The sequence below is a fragment of the Salvia miltiorrhiza genome, chromosome 1 (assembly GCF_028751815.1).
Source record: "Salvia miltiorrhiza cultivar Shanhuang (shh) chromosome 1, IMPLAD_Smil_shh, whole genome shotgun sequence".
NCBI classification, from domain to species: domain Eukaryota; kingdom Viridiplantae; phylum Streptophyta; class Magnoliopsida; order Lamiales; family Lamiaceae; genus Salvia; species Salvia miltiorrhiza.
The window spans coordinates 69505919-69518087 of NC_080387.1; the positions used below are offsets into that span (position 1 = coordinate 69505919).

Consider the following 12169-nt stretch of genomic DNA (forward strand, 5'->3'; position numbering starts at 1 on the left):
CGTGTGAAAATAATTATTAAAATTAATTAGATAATTAATAATTATTTGTAAAATATCTTTTTTGTAAATATCGAATATAAATGTATTAAAAATACAAGAGTATATGTATTAAAATAAATATACCATATATATTATAGACAAAATCAAAATGCAAAAACTATCTATTTTTTTACCGATGCAGGGAGTATTTAATAATGTATTCAAGTTTTACATTTTCATATAAAATTAAAAAATGAAAAATAGTAAAATCGGTGTTATAGTACTCCCTCTGTCCCAAACGAAATGTCCTATTTCTTTTCGGCACGGAGATTAAGAAATGTGTATAAAGTAGATAAAGTGGATTGGTGAAAATTATTTAAATATTAAGTATAGAGAGAGAGTATTGCCAAAAAAGAAAACAGGACATTTCGTTTGGGACGGAGGGAGTACAATATGGGTGGCCCATGAAATTCCATAAAGATTTGTGGTTCAATGTGAGTTTAAATTTCATGCTCATTTTACCAACTCACTCACATTCTCTATCTCTTGTGTATTTAAGTTGTGCAAGTTGGTCAAACCTAACATAACCAATTACTACAAGTTAACCAAGATGGCCGACATCATATCATATATGCCGACACGTATTTACTGGACTTTCTTAAATCACATTCACTTTCACTTCTCATTGCTAAACTTACTACATTTAATATGGGCACAAGGTAATTTAAAAAAAAAAAACCAATACCAAAATTTTATGTTTTTTCACTAGTCAATCTAGTTATGTTCCTTAAAAAGTTTTTTTTTTTTTTTTATGTTTTTTAAAGTCATCAATTTGCTATCCAATTATTACATTCACTAATCTATCTGTTTTTACAAGATAAAATATGGGTCGATTGTGAGATGAGATTTTTGATGGAGAATCATAAATTGAACCGTATTAAGAGAGAGAGAGATGGAGAGTTGGGAGAGAGATCTATCGTCAAATGGGCCGATCAAGGAAGCCCATTGGTTTGAGGCCCAATACGGAGGCCCACTTTCTATGGACCTCAAATGGGCAGAATTATTGGCTTGAATTTGGCCCATCGGTCTTCCAGTCTCCAAAGAATTGGGTCGAATTAACATGAACAAGTTAACGTAAATATCTGCGCCGGCAGCAGCAGCCGTTTCCAACGCCCAAGTTCCCAACAAAAGGTAAGGCGGCAGGCTATTTTGGTGTTCTGCAAGTTTGAATTTTGATTTTGTTTTTCCGTCTTACCGAATAATCCACCGATTAACTCGAACATTTTTTAGATCTACAAAAATACTTGAATATTTTGTAGATCTGTGAAAATAATCGGACATTAGAGAAAGAAATTATGATTTTGGATATTCTCCAATGTAAATCTAGTTATTTTCGATCCACCACCATTTAAATTAATTTACAGTAAAAAATATCTTCATTTCTTTATTATCAGTCAGAAGCTTCAGGTTGAGAAGAGTTGTATTTTGCCTTTTTGCTGCGGAATCTGTATAAATGAACTTGTATTTGGCCAACAAATTCGAGCCTTGCTTTATTTTTCTTAATTCATGGATAATGTTAACAACTGGAGACTGTATTGGCGGGAAAATGCCCCATACATGCCAATGCAATGCTAGGCTTTCACGATCACGATGCTGATTTCGATAATCTAACCTCATGTCTGTCGATCCTTTTCAATCTTCAGAAATCTGGCTTCAATCTGAAGATCTTTCTCTATAAAGCGATGGAAACAACGAAGTCTTCCACGGAAGAGGAGGCATTTGAATTCGAAGTGAGGAAGCTCGAGATCTCGGACAAGAGGAAGGGTTTCGTGGAGCTTCTTCAGCAGCTGACCGTGTGCGACTCCATCTCCGACGAAGCATTCGACCGACGGTTCGAGGAGGTGGCCGAGTACGGCGACGACCATCTCATATGCGTCGTCGAAGACAGAGATTCGGGGAGGATCATTGCAACCGGTAGCGTGTTGATAGAGAAGAAATTCATAAGGAATTGTGGCAAAGTTGGTCACATCGAAGACGTGGTTGTGGATTCCAACATTCGAGGAAAGCATTTAGGGAGGAAGATGATCGGATTCCTGTGTGATCATGCTCGCGCGATGGGGTGTTACAAGGTGATTCTTGATTGCAGCAGTGACAACGTGGCCTTTTATGAGAGGTGTGGTTTCAAGCGGAAGGAGATTCAGATGGTGAACTACTTCGGTTCTTGAGAATTAATTAAGCATTTTGGTTTGGGATTAGTGAATTGTTGTTATTTCGAGTATATATTGCTCTTTTCTCAAATAACAATTCACTTTTCGCTTCACATTGCCAAACTACTACTCCCTCAGTTCCATTTTATCCTTTTGAGTTGTCTCAGTGATATTGACGTGTTTCTATTTCTGATAATAATTTTGCACTATAAATAATATGATTTCACACCTTTACACACGCTAATTTAACTCTAACTACATTTGATATGACCGTAAAGGCATAAACTAATTTTAAAAAGAAAATCAGTATCAAAATTTTAGTACTCCTTATTTATGTTTTTTCACAAATAATCAATCTAGTCATGATTTTTTGTTTTAGACAAAAAAAAAACATCCATTTGCCTATCCAATTATTACATTCACTAGTCCATCTGTTTTACAAGATAAAATATGGGACGATTGTGAGATGAGATTTTCAATCGAGAACATCATAAATTGAACCATATTAAGAGAGAGATCGAGAGTTGGGAGACAGATCTATCGTCAAATGGGCCGGCCAACTGGGCACGAGTTCAGGCCGGCTCCGAATGAACCATCATTATATTTCCTCCGTCCACGAAAATAAGTCTTAATTTACAATTTTCGTGAACGGAGGGAGTAAAATTTTAGAAAGAACTAGTTTCAAAATTGAGGAATAACGACCTCACTTTTATTTCAGATATAATTAAAGTTATGAGATAATGTTACAAACCATGGTAAAAATCTCAAGACAAGCCCCCCTAGTGCAGGGATTATCCTAGTATTGAAGACAATAGTTTAATATTAAGAAGCTTAATATTGATGGGGTTATCTCGGAGGACCCGGGTGTCATGGCGGCCCATGTGATTCATTTTTATGAGGATCTCTTTTCGGAGCCGATTTTTCCGCCGGTGGATAGATCTTGGATTTCCGGTTACATTCCAGCTTCAGTCTCACCTGCCCAGTCTGACATGCTCGTTGCTACTCCCTCTGCTGAGGATATTCGGCTGACTGTTTTCTCCATGGACATGAATAGTGCCCCTGGACCAGACGGGTTTAACGGCGCTTTCTTTAAGCATTCGTGGGAGGTGGTTGGGGAGGACCTTATTGCTGCCGTTCGTCGGTTCTTCACTCATAGCTATCTTCCCCAGGGCCTTAATTCCAACTTGCTTTGCCTTCTCCCAAAGAAGACTGATGCGGTTCTTGTCTCTGACTTCCGACCTATTGTGTTGGGAAATTTCCTTTTCAAGGTCATCACCAAGATTCTTGCCTCTAGGTTGAACGAGGTAGCTGCTGTTATTGTCTCGGCCAATCAGTTTGGGTTTATCTCTGGGCGTTCTATACAGGAATGTATTCTGCTGGCCTCTGAAGGAGTGAATTGCATGGAGCGCTCAATTCAAGGGAGGAACATGGCTCTTAAGGTAGATATTCGGAAAGCTTTCGATACCCTGAATTGGGATTTTGTGGAGGTTGTGCTGGATTGCTTTGGTTTCCTTCAAACTTTCAGACACTGGATTAGAGTTATTTTTCAATCTGCCAGAATTTCGGTTCTCTTTAATGGAGAGCAACATGGTTACTTTGGTTGCTCTCGAGGGGTTCGTCAGGGAGACCCTTTGTCTCCGGTTCTGTTTGCTTTGGCGGAGGAGGTCCTCAGTAGTATGCTCTCGGACGCTGCTGATAGGGGATTCATTGCCCGTATGAGGATGTCCCGCTCTTTGCTTTTTCCCTCTCATCTACTGTATGCTGATGATGTCCTACTTTTTTGTAAAGCTACTTGGCGCAGCTGCAGGATGATTGAATCGATTCTTCATATATATGCTTTGGTTTCTGGACAGTTTTGCAATAAGGCCAAATCCAAGGTTTTCTTTGGCAAAGGTGTTTCTGTTCAGCTGAGACGTCGACTACAGCGGGATCTGGGTTTCTCAACTGGTTCCCTTCCTTTTATCTATTTGGGAGTCCCCATTTTTGCTGGTCGTGCTTCTGCTGCCCGTCTTATCAGCACTCGTGATCGCATCATCGCCCATTTTCCTAGATGGCAGGGCATGCAGTTATCTATGGCGGGCCGTCTTTGCCTCGTCACTTCAGTCATTCAGAGCGCGGCTGTTCACAGTATGCTGATATATCGTTGGCCAACTAAGCTTCTTCATGATTTGGATAGAGCTTGTCGGTCGTTTATTTGGACTGGCTGCACTACTTCTAGGCCTAAGTCATCTGTGGCTTGGAATCGAGTTTGCGCCCCCAAGACTCAGGGTGGGCTTAATGTGAAATCCTTTACACACATCAGCCAGAGTTTCATGTTGAGGTTAGGCTGGTTGCTGATTACTGCGGACTCGATGGGTTTTCAGTTGTTTCGCCAACGCTATCTGGATGCGTGCCTAAGACCTCGCTCCCCTTGGTTCTCTTCTACGATTTGGTTGGGCACCCGAGCTGCTATCCAGACTCTCGTCAGCGACACTCATTGTTCTATTGGTTCTGGTTCTACTATTCTTTTTTGGACTGATAACTGGTTAGGGTATCGTCTGGTTGATAGAATCGGCATTCCAGATACTTTTCATCATGCTCTTTTGCAGCCGATCTCGGATTACTACTTTGATTATACCTGGCACTTTACTTTGAATTTTTTGCAGATCTTTCCGGATATTGCCTTTGATATTGTCTCGGTTCCTATTAGCGAGGGAGAGGATCGAAGAGCTTGGACCCATTCTCATTTTGGTGAGGTCTCCGCGTCGCTTGCTTCGGATCATATTCGTCCCTGCTTTCCGACCGTTGATTGGGGTAAGTGGATTTGGGCTCCGTTTATCCCAATGCGGCGTTCCATTGTCACTTGGCGGGTGATTCTGGGGCGTCTTCCGACTGCTAGCTCTCTTCGTCGTTCGGGGCTGGTTGGTCCGGGCTGGTGCCCTCTCTGCCGGAATGCGAATGAGGATATTGATCATCTTTTTTGGGACTGTACTTTTGCTCGACAAATTTGGCGCTCCCTTTTCGGCTGGTTCAGGGTGGATAGTCCGTTGATTCACGACATTGGGAGTCTGCTTCTCTGGGCAATGAAGGTGCAGACTAGCAAGCAGGTTGTAAATCTTTGGCGAATGGGTGTTATGTCCACGATTTGGAGCATCTGGAATATTCGTAACAGAGTTGTATTTGATGCGACTTCGGTCTCTGAGAGGGCACTTTCGATCCAGATCAAATCTTTTATTTTGGAAACTTCCCAATTATGTACTGGTGAGATGGCTAACTCTGTTGAGGACTTACTGATTCTTCATGGTCTTGGGGTGCCAAGCAGACCTCGTCGCCCGACCTCTTTTGTTTATGTTTTCTGGATTCCGCCTCCGACTCCTTGGCGCAAAATCAATATTGATGGCTCGGTTCATGGATCCCCTCCTCTGATTCACGCTGGTGGAGTTATCAGAGATTCTTCTAGCGTTCTGGGTTGTTTTCATTTCTATGCTGGACGTGGTTGGGCTTTTGAGGCAGAGCTGCTTGCCCTCATCATTGCTTTGGAGCAATCTGTCAATCATGGTTGGAGACACGTTTGGATCGAGACTGACTGCGCTTATTTGGTGGATCTTTTCAGTTCTCGGTCAGACACGGTTCCTTGGAGGTTCTTCAGCCGGTGGCGTAAGGTTCTCTCTTCCCTTGCTGGTTTTCATTTTATTATCACTCACATCTACAGGGAAGGGAACCGGGTTGCGGACTGTTTGGCTTCTTCTGTAGCGGAGGAAGGCTATTGGAATTTTACGATCCCGGATATCCTACAGTTGGTGAAGGATGACAGGCGGCAACTTCCTTACATTCGGGTTGTCAATTGAGATCTGCGCTTTTTCCCGTTTGCGCTGATGCGGCGTCTCAAGTGGTTCCGGAGGTGACCAGAGCAGGGAAGATTCATGATGCGTTCGGTGGGCATCCTGTGCTGCACGCTCGGCTTGGTCCGGCCAATGCAGATTTCTCTGGATGGCCAGTGCAGCCCCCTCGGGTTTTGTTGTTGGCTCTTTTGTGCTTGAGCTGTGTTTCTTCCGGCTTAGGGGGACGAGTCGCCGATGGGTTTTGGTTTGGCCGTAATCTGTGGCGGCGAATTTCCCGTCCCCCTGAACTGTGGTTTTGTTTTTTGGTTTTTCGTTAGGTCGTGTTGCGCCTTACATTGGTCCCTTGCTGTACTGCTTTTCGTTACACCGGTTTTGTAACAACTTTTCTTTCTTTCTTTTCAATAAAATTTTCATTTCAGCAGCAGAAGACAATAGTTTTATGAAAATGGTGGTGCTACAAAACATTTATTCCAGTGAGAGACTATGTGATATTCTGTTACATGACAGGTTCTGTAATAGCTAATTTCATTGCCTATGTAGGGCAAGGCCAGAGATCTACCGTGAAATGGGCCGTGGTTGATTCTCTTAGCCATTTCTTCCTGAAACTAGGCGGCAACCTTCTTGGCAGTAACGGAATTGATGATGGTGGCGAACTCAGGACCCTACAGCACGACGTGATATGAGAGTTGCACGAGAGATAGAGACTAAAATTAATGCTATGATTTTCGTGTACAAGGGACAGAACTTACCTTTAGAGATGCACCACCTACGAGGAATCCATCAATGTCTTCTTTTTTGGCAAGATCTGCAGAGTTGCCTCCGTTGACCGAACCTGTAGGAGATTTAGGGTTCTAAGGGAATTCAAGCAAGCAGGCAAAGGGTAGTGATTCGAACTAGCATGTTATGCTTATGCACTTATACTTCAATCTTGTAGCCGGTTTCAAAAAATTTGAGTGATCATGACTTGTGTGTTGGATCAATAAATCACCATATTTGAAAAAGTGTGCAAATAATAGTCGGATGCATTAATTTCCGAAGTGGCAAACTTTGAACTAACAAGGAACATACCTCCGTAGATAATACGTGTTTTAGAAGCAACTTCTGCTGATACGTTCTTGCTCAGCCAATTCCTAACAGCAGCGTGCACTTCCTGGGCCTGCTCGGGTGAGGCCACTTTACCAGTTCCAATTGCCCATACGGGCTCATAGGCAATGACAATATTGTCCCAACTTGAGACAGCATCTGCACACCATAGAAGGAACCAATGGTGAATTCTGTTCCAAAATTGAGTTCAAATTTCAACTTTTTAATTCTTCTATTTTCCTTTTTGTGTGTGTGTGTGTGTGTGGTGTGGTGGTGGTGGGGGAGTCTAAACTTGCCAGCATAAGCCTTCAATTGCTTAAAGCAAACATCAAAGGTTTTTCCAGCTTCTCTTTCTTCCAACAACTCCCCGATGCAGGCTATTACTCCTACACCCTGGCTCACGGCATAAGCAGCCTTCTTTCCAATGAACTACAGAAACATAGCACTTTATCAGGCTTTCGAACATTGAAGTAAACCGGGTAGGAATCACAACAGCACGTTATCAGATAAACTACTATTTCCTCACTTTTCTCGCCTAAATAATTTCAGCAAAGTTCAGTTGCTCTTACTTGATCATCTTCTCCTATTACATGCCTCCGCTCAGAATGCCCAAGAACGACCCACTTGCATCCAAGGTCTTTCAGTTGCTCCACGCTGCAATAATTCAAAAAGCTCACTTGTTATGCCATGTCAAAATAATCCAACCACTACGTTACTACTGTACGAGAATCAACCACTGTAAAAGGTTTCAATAAGAGTACCAGACAATATACAACAACAAGAATTGGTGCATTTCTGAATGTATAAGATAGCTACATGACTACATCCAAATCGAAAGATAAGAGTTCACAGGCAAATCCATCTGAGTATCGTATCAGCAAACAACTCATAATCCAATTATTTTTCATAGCACAAGCAAGGAAATTGCTGGTTTTTCAGAGTAAAACTTGCAACCACACACCTGATTTCTCCAGTGAAAGCGCCACCTTTTCCAATCCAACAATTTTGGGCTGCTATCTCTATCCGATCAGTCAATGAATTCTTTACTTGATCAATGTAGACGAAAGGAGGCGAAACAACAACATCTGCATATGATTCAAGGTAAACAATATGTAAGGATGGCATATAATACAAGACTCTGTTTATTCAAATGAAATGAAATCGGGTACTAAATATTTAGGACAACTTACCAACATCAGATTCAAGTGTTGCACTGTTCAAGTCCGACACAAGCTTGCTGATGGACTCTTTGGTCCCATTCTGAGTATAATTGTTTGAGAATGCAAGGTAAAATCAGATAAGAAGAAACAAGATGCTACAAAGAACTGGGAAGAAGGCCATATAATTACCGTAATTCAGTTCTTCAATTCAGGACAAGGCTAAAAAAAAATATGGCTTATATAAGATGAGGAAAAACCTATTACTAAAAATTTAAAACAACACTGTGCCTACGATAAGCATTAGCTATTTGCCCCACTATCATTGCAGATGAAGCATATCACTATCAAAATTTTTAATAAAATTGTTGCTCAGAGACTTTCAGTGTGATCATCATCTTTCATGAAGATCTAGTCCCAATCGAATAACAGCATACGACTGAGATTTGTAATCGGTTCACTATACTATATAAGAAAAATCCAATGCATGGACTTAATCAATAATTCACGGGACTTGCTTGTAAGAGCAGATTTGATTCATACTGCATAGCTTAAAATTATCAAAAAAGGAACTTTAATATGCAGATCTCACAAGAAGAAATATATATGTGCTGTTTCTAACAGCCAACAACAAAGGAATTGGGTAAAGGAAGGAAATTAGGGAAAACAGAATACTTACACATTTCCAATTCCCACCAACAAAGAACTGCAAGGAAAAAGGAAGAAACAATGACTCTCTGAAACAAAGAAAGCTCGTGTAACTTTTACCTAAACATAGATCAGATAAGAAATCGGAGATGACAGCAACATTCAACGATATATCAGCAATAGTTAGATAGCGTTCTAATACACAAATGGCCAAAACATTTACTTTAAAACTAAGTACTAGTACTACTTTTTTTCTTTCTCTAAAAGTACAATAACTAGGAGGGAATTTTTAGCTTTAACATTTAAATTTCTCCGAAATTGATGCCTATAATCTAAAAAATTTCACAAGTACTGACATTCATTCACGATATCAATTCTCAAGCTTTTGCCCTATCAAACTAGCTATTCGACATAGACGCATACATAGCTAGTAACGGAGATTTCGGAGCTCTTCAAAATTGACACTTTCCAATAAAAATCTGAACAAAATGCAACTGATTGAATAGTTTTCAGATCTGCAATAAACGCATCTTCTTTTAACAAAAAATGCAAGTTACCTTTCCGGTGCCTGCCATCGCGACGACGCCGCGGCATGCTTTACCGGAGGATGTGAGGCGGATGTGCGAGTCGACGCTCTGGAAAAACGAGTGCGTAGAGTTGGCGCTGGAGGTGTCGAGCTTGAGGAAGGATTTTCGGAGGCCGGAGAAGTGAGTGAGCTGGCTGGTGACAGCGCCGGCGCCGGCGAGAGAAGTGGAGACGACCGCCATTTTTGGGTGCTTGTAGTGGACTGTGGGTGAGTGAACTCGGTATTATCTCTCTCTCTATATCTGGATACAGAAATTTGCCAACGTGTGGCGGCGTGATTTATGGTGAATCGCCTCCACCTACCACGTCATCCCACGCGACGACGAGGAGCGTGAGGAACACACGCCGCAAGGGCAGCTGGGTTGGGTTTCGCCCTAATGTTTGGTGATTGTTAAAAGGCCCATTTGAGCCCATAAGATTTTGTATGATGGGTAAAAAATTTACAGTATATTTTCTCACAATCTAACGCTTTTTAATTTTGACAAATTAGTAAAGAGTTCAATATTTTTTTGATAATTAATGCGGAAAAAAAATTGATAATATTAGGAGGCTCAAATTCTGGCATTGAAGATACATGACAAATCCAGCAAGGGATCACAGTTTTCTACTCCATCCGTCCTACGAATCTTGACACGTTTGGGCCGTCCCACGAATCTTGACATATTTCCAAATAAGGTAATACTGCCTCCGTCCATGAAAGAACTTCCTAGGAGGGAGTGGCACGGGTTTTAAGAAAAACTATTGTTGATTGTATTGAGAGTGGATAAAAGGTAGTTGAGTGTATTGAGAGTGGTGAAAAAGTGTTACTCCATAATTAATATTGGGAGTTGTGAAAAGTGAAAAGTAAGAGGATTATAAGTGGTGGGGTATAGTCCAAAAATAGGTAGGAAGTTCTTTTGTGGACGTCCCAAAAAGGAAAGATAGGAAGTTCTTTCGTGGACGGAGGGAGTAATTATTACCTTCTCTCATACTTTATCACTTTTATTACATTCTCTCTCTTACTTTATCACTTTTATACTTTATTAACTACACACTTAAAACACTAATCTACAACTTCTTAATTCTCGTGCCGAAACCAAACGTGTCAAGATTCGTGGGACGGAGGAAGTATAATACATGTATATATAAAGGGCAAAGGTGCAGATTGCCCCCTGAACTACACCCCCCTAGAGCTTTTAGCCCCCAATTATCGGTCAAGGCGCGTTGACCTCCCTGAACTCTCGAAAGAAGGGTGCAGATTGCCCCCTGCGTTAAACGGCTGTTACACGCCGTTAACTTATTTTTTTTTTTTAATTTTCTAGTGGGCTCCATCCCCAACCAGCAGCAGAACTACCAATACGACGCCGAGTCCGTCCGCCGCACCACCTGCCTCCGCCGCATCTTCGCTTTCGTGATCGGCCTCATCGTCATCTTCGGCACAGTCACCTTCATCGTCTGGCTCATCCTCCGCCCCTAACTCCCCGAGTTTCGAGTCGACTCCTTGTCTATCTCCAATTTCACTCTCGGCAACGACTTGCTCATCTTCTTCACCTCCGAGATCAAGCTGACCGCCCAAAACCCTAACAAGAAGATGAAGCTCGGCTACGATCACATTGAAACCGCGATTTACTACCAATCGTATTCCCTCTCCGAGACCACCGTCGCGCCCTTCTATCAAGGCACGAAGAACGAGACCTCGCTGAAGGCGAGATTCACGGCGGCGGGGAGTTTTCTGGAGAAGGTGGCGGTGGACGAGATTACTGGCGAGAGGGGGAAGAATGACAATGTGAATTTCAATTTGAGGATGCTTTCTAGGGTTAGGTTTGAGGCCAAGGTGTGGAGGACTCGAAGGAGGTTTCTGAAGGTGTTCTGTGGGGATCTAGTTCTTGGACTGCCGACTAGTGGGAGATCGGGGTGTTAACCGGCGAACCGAGGCAGTGCCGCGTCAGGGCCTTCCCTCTCTCACTCAATCACCAAAATCGATTCCCCTCCCCATTCTCTCCACTCTCATCCCTCATCTCTCTCTGTTTCTCACCGCTCTCTCTCTCTCTCCGCCATTGCTCACTTCTCCGACGAGAATTGCCAGCCGTCGTACCCCTCACATCCCTCCGCTCTCGCCATCGCCTCTCATCTGTCCTCCCTCTCTCTCTCGCATCTCCGATAGCAGACGGCCAAGGATGGAGCGCCTCCCCCTCATGCCTCTCTCGCGTTTCCGGCAGCGGACGACCAAGAAGGAGCCGTCGCTGCAGATTTGCTCCGGTCCGTTCTGTTGCTGGTTGGGGGTGGAGCCCACTAGAATTTTTTTAAAAAAAATTTAAGTTAACGGCGTGTAACAGCCGTTTAACGCAGGGGGCAATCTGCACCCTTCTTTCGAGAGTTCAGGGAGGTCAACGCGCCTTGACCGAGAATGGGGGGCTAAAAGCTCTAGGAGGGTGTAGTTCAGGGGGCAATCTGCACCTTTGCCCATATATAAATATCAGATTCAATGTGTCATGTCGATTTTATGATGTTGAAATTTAGGCATTGTGAAATTATTGAAAAATATTAAAATATTGTAATATCAATTTGCCCCTTTTTTTAAAAAAACATGACATTGTACAAAGTAAAATGTCATGTTTTGTGACAAAATATGATGCATCATCATTCAGGTTAAGGACATTTTACATAGAAAAAAGTTTTAAGGATAATTTGTATTTTGAGACACAATTAG

General features: G+C 42.2%; 2 protein-coding genes and 1 pseudogene across 3 annotated transcripts; 2 read left to right on the top strand and 1 right to left on the bottom strand.

Annotated features, from left to right (window-relative positions):
- Positions 1–1055: 1055 nt before the first annotated feature.
- On the top strand, positions 1056–2299 carry LOC131005512 (glucosamine 6-phosphate N-acetyltransferase-like). Of its 2 annotated transcripts, XM_057932522.1 has the most exons (2): positions 1056–1170; positions 1683–2299. In XM_057932522.1, exon 2 carries the CDS (start codon positions 1722–1724, stop codon positions 2202–2204), a length of 483 nt encoding a protein of 160 aa, XP_057788505.1. In that variant the 5' UTR covers positions 1056–1170; positions 1683–1721; the 3' UTR covers positions 2205–2299. The 2 variants fall into 2 exon arrangements, with proteins under 2 accessions (XP_057788505.1, XP_057788504.1); XM_057932521.1 differs by having other exon boundaries at positions 1062–2299.
- A 4143-nt stretch (positions 2300–6442) lies between these two features.
- On the bottom strand, positions 6443–9741 carry LOC131005513 (triosephosphate isomerase, chloroplastic). The gene is made up of 9 exons (XM_057932523.1): positions 9453–9741; positions 8927–8953; positions 8281–8350; positions 8052–8175; positions 7660–7744; positions 7387–7519; positions 7076–7249; positions 6757–6839; positions 6443–6669 (listed from the first exon to the last, which is right to left on the bottom strand). Exons 1-9 carry the CDS (start codon positions 9660–9662, stop codon positions 6613–6615), a joined length of 963 nt encoding a protein of 320 aa, XP_057788506.1. The 5' UTR covers positions 9663–9741; the 3' UTR covers positions 6443–6612.
- A 166-nt stretch (positions 9742–9907) lies between these two features.
- Positions 9908–11755, top strand: LOC131012267 (NDR1/HIN1-like protein 10; annotated as a pseudogene).
- The last annotated feature ends 414 nt before the right edge of the window (positions 11756–12169 follow it).

Excerpts from the sequence above, each read along its gene's own strand:
- LOC131005512 (XM_057932521.1), top strand. The coding sequence starts at position 1,608 with ATGCTAGGCTTTCACGATCACGATGCTGATTTCGATAATCTAACCTCA.
- LOC131005513 (XM_057932523.1), bottom strand. The coding sequence starts at position 9,662 with ATGGCGGTCGTCTCCACTTCTCTCGCCGGCGCCGGCGCTGTCACCAGC. Across the intron at positions 8,176-8,280 it reads AACACTTGAATCTGATGTTG|ATGTTGTTGTTTCGCCTCCT; the intron begins GTAAGTTGTCCT and ends AATCATATGCAG. Across the intron at positions 6,670-6,756 it reads TAGGTGGTGCATCTCTAAAG|GGTCCTGAGTTCGCCACCAT; the intron begins GTAAGTTCTGTC and ends GTCGTGCTGTAG.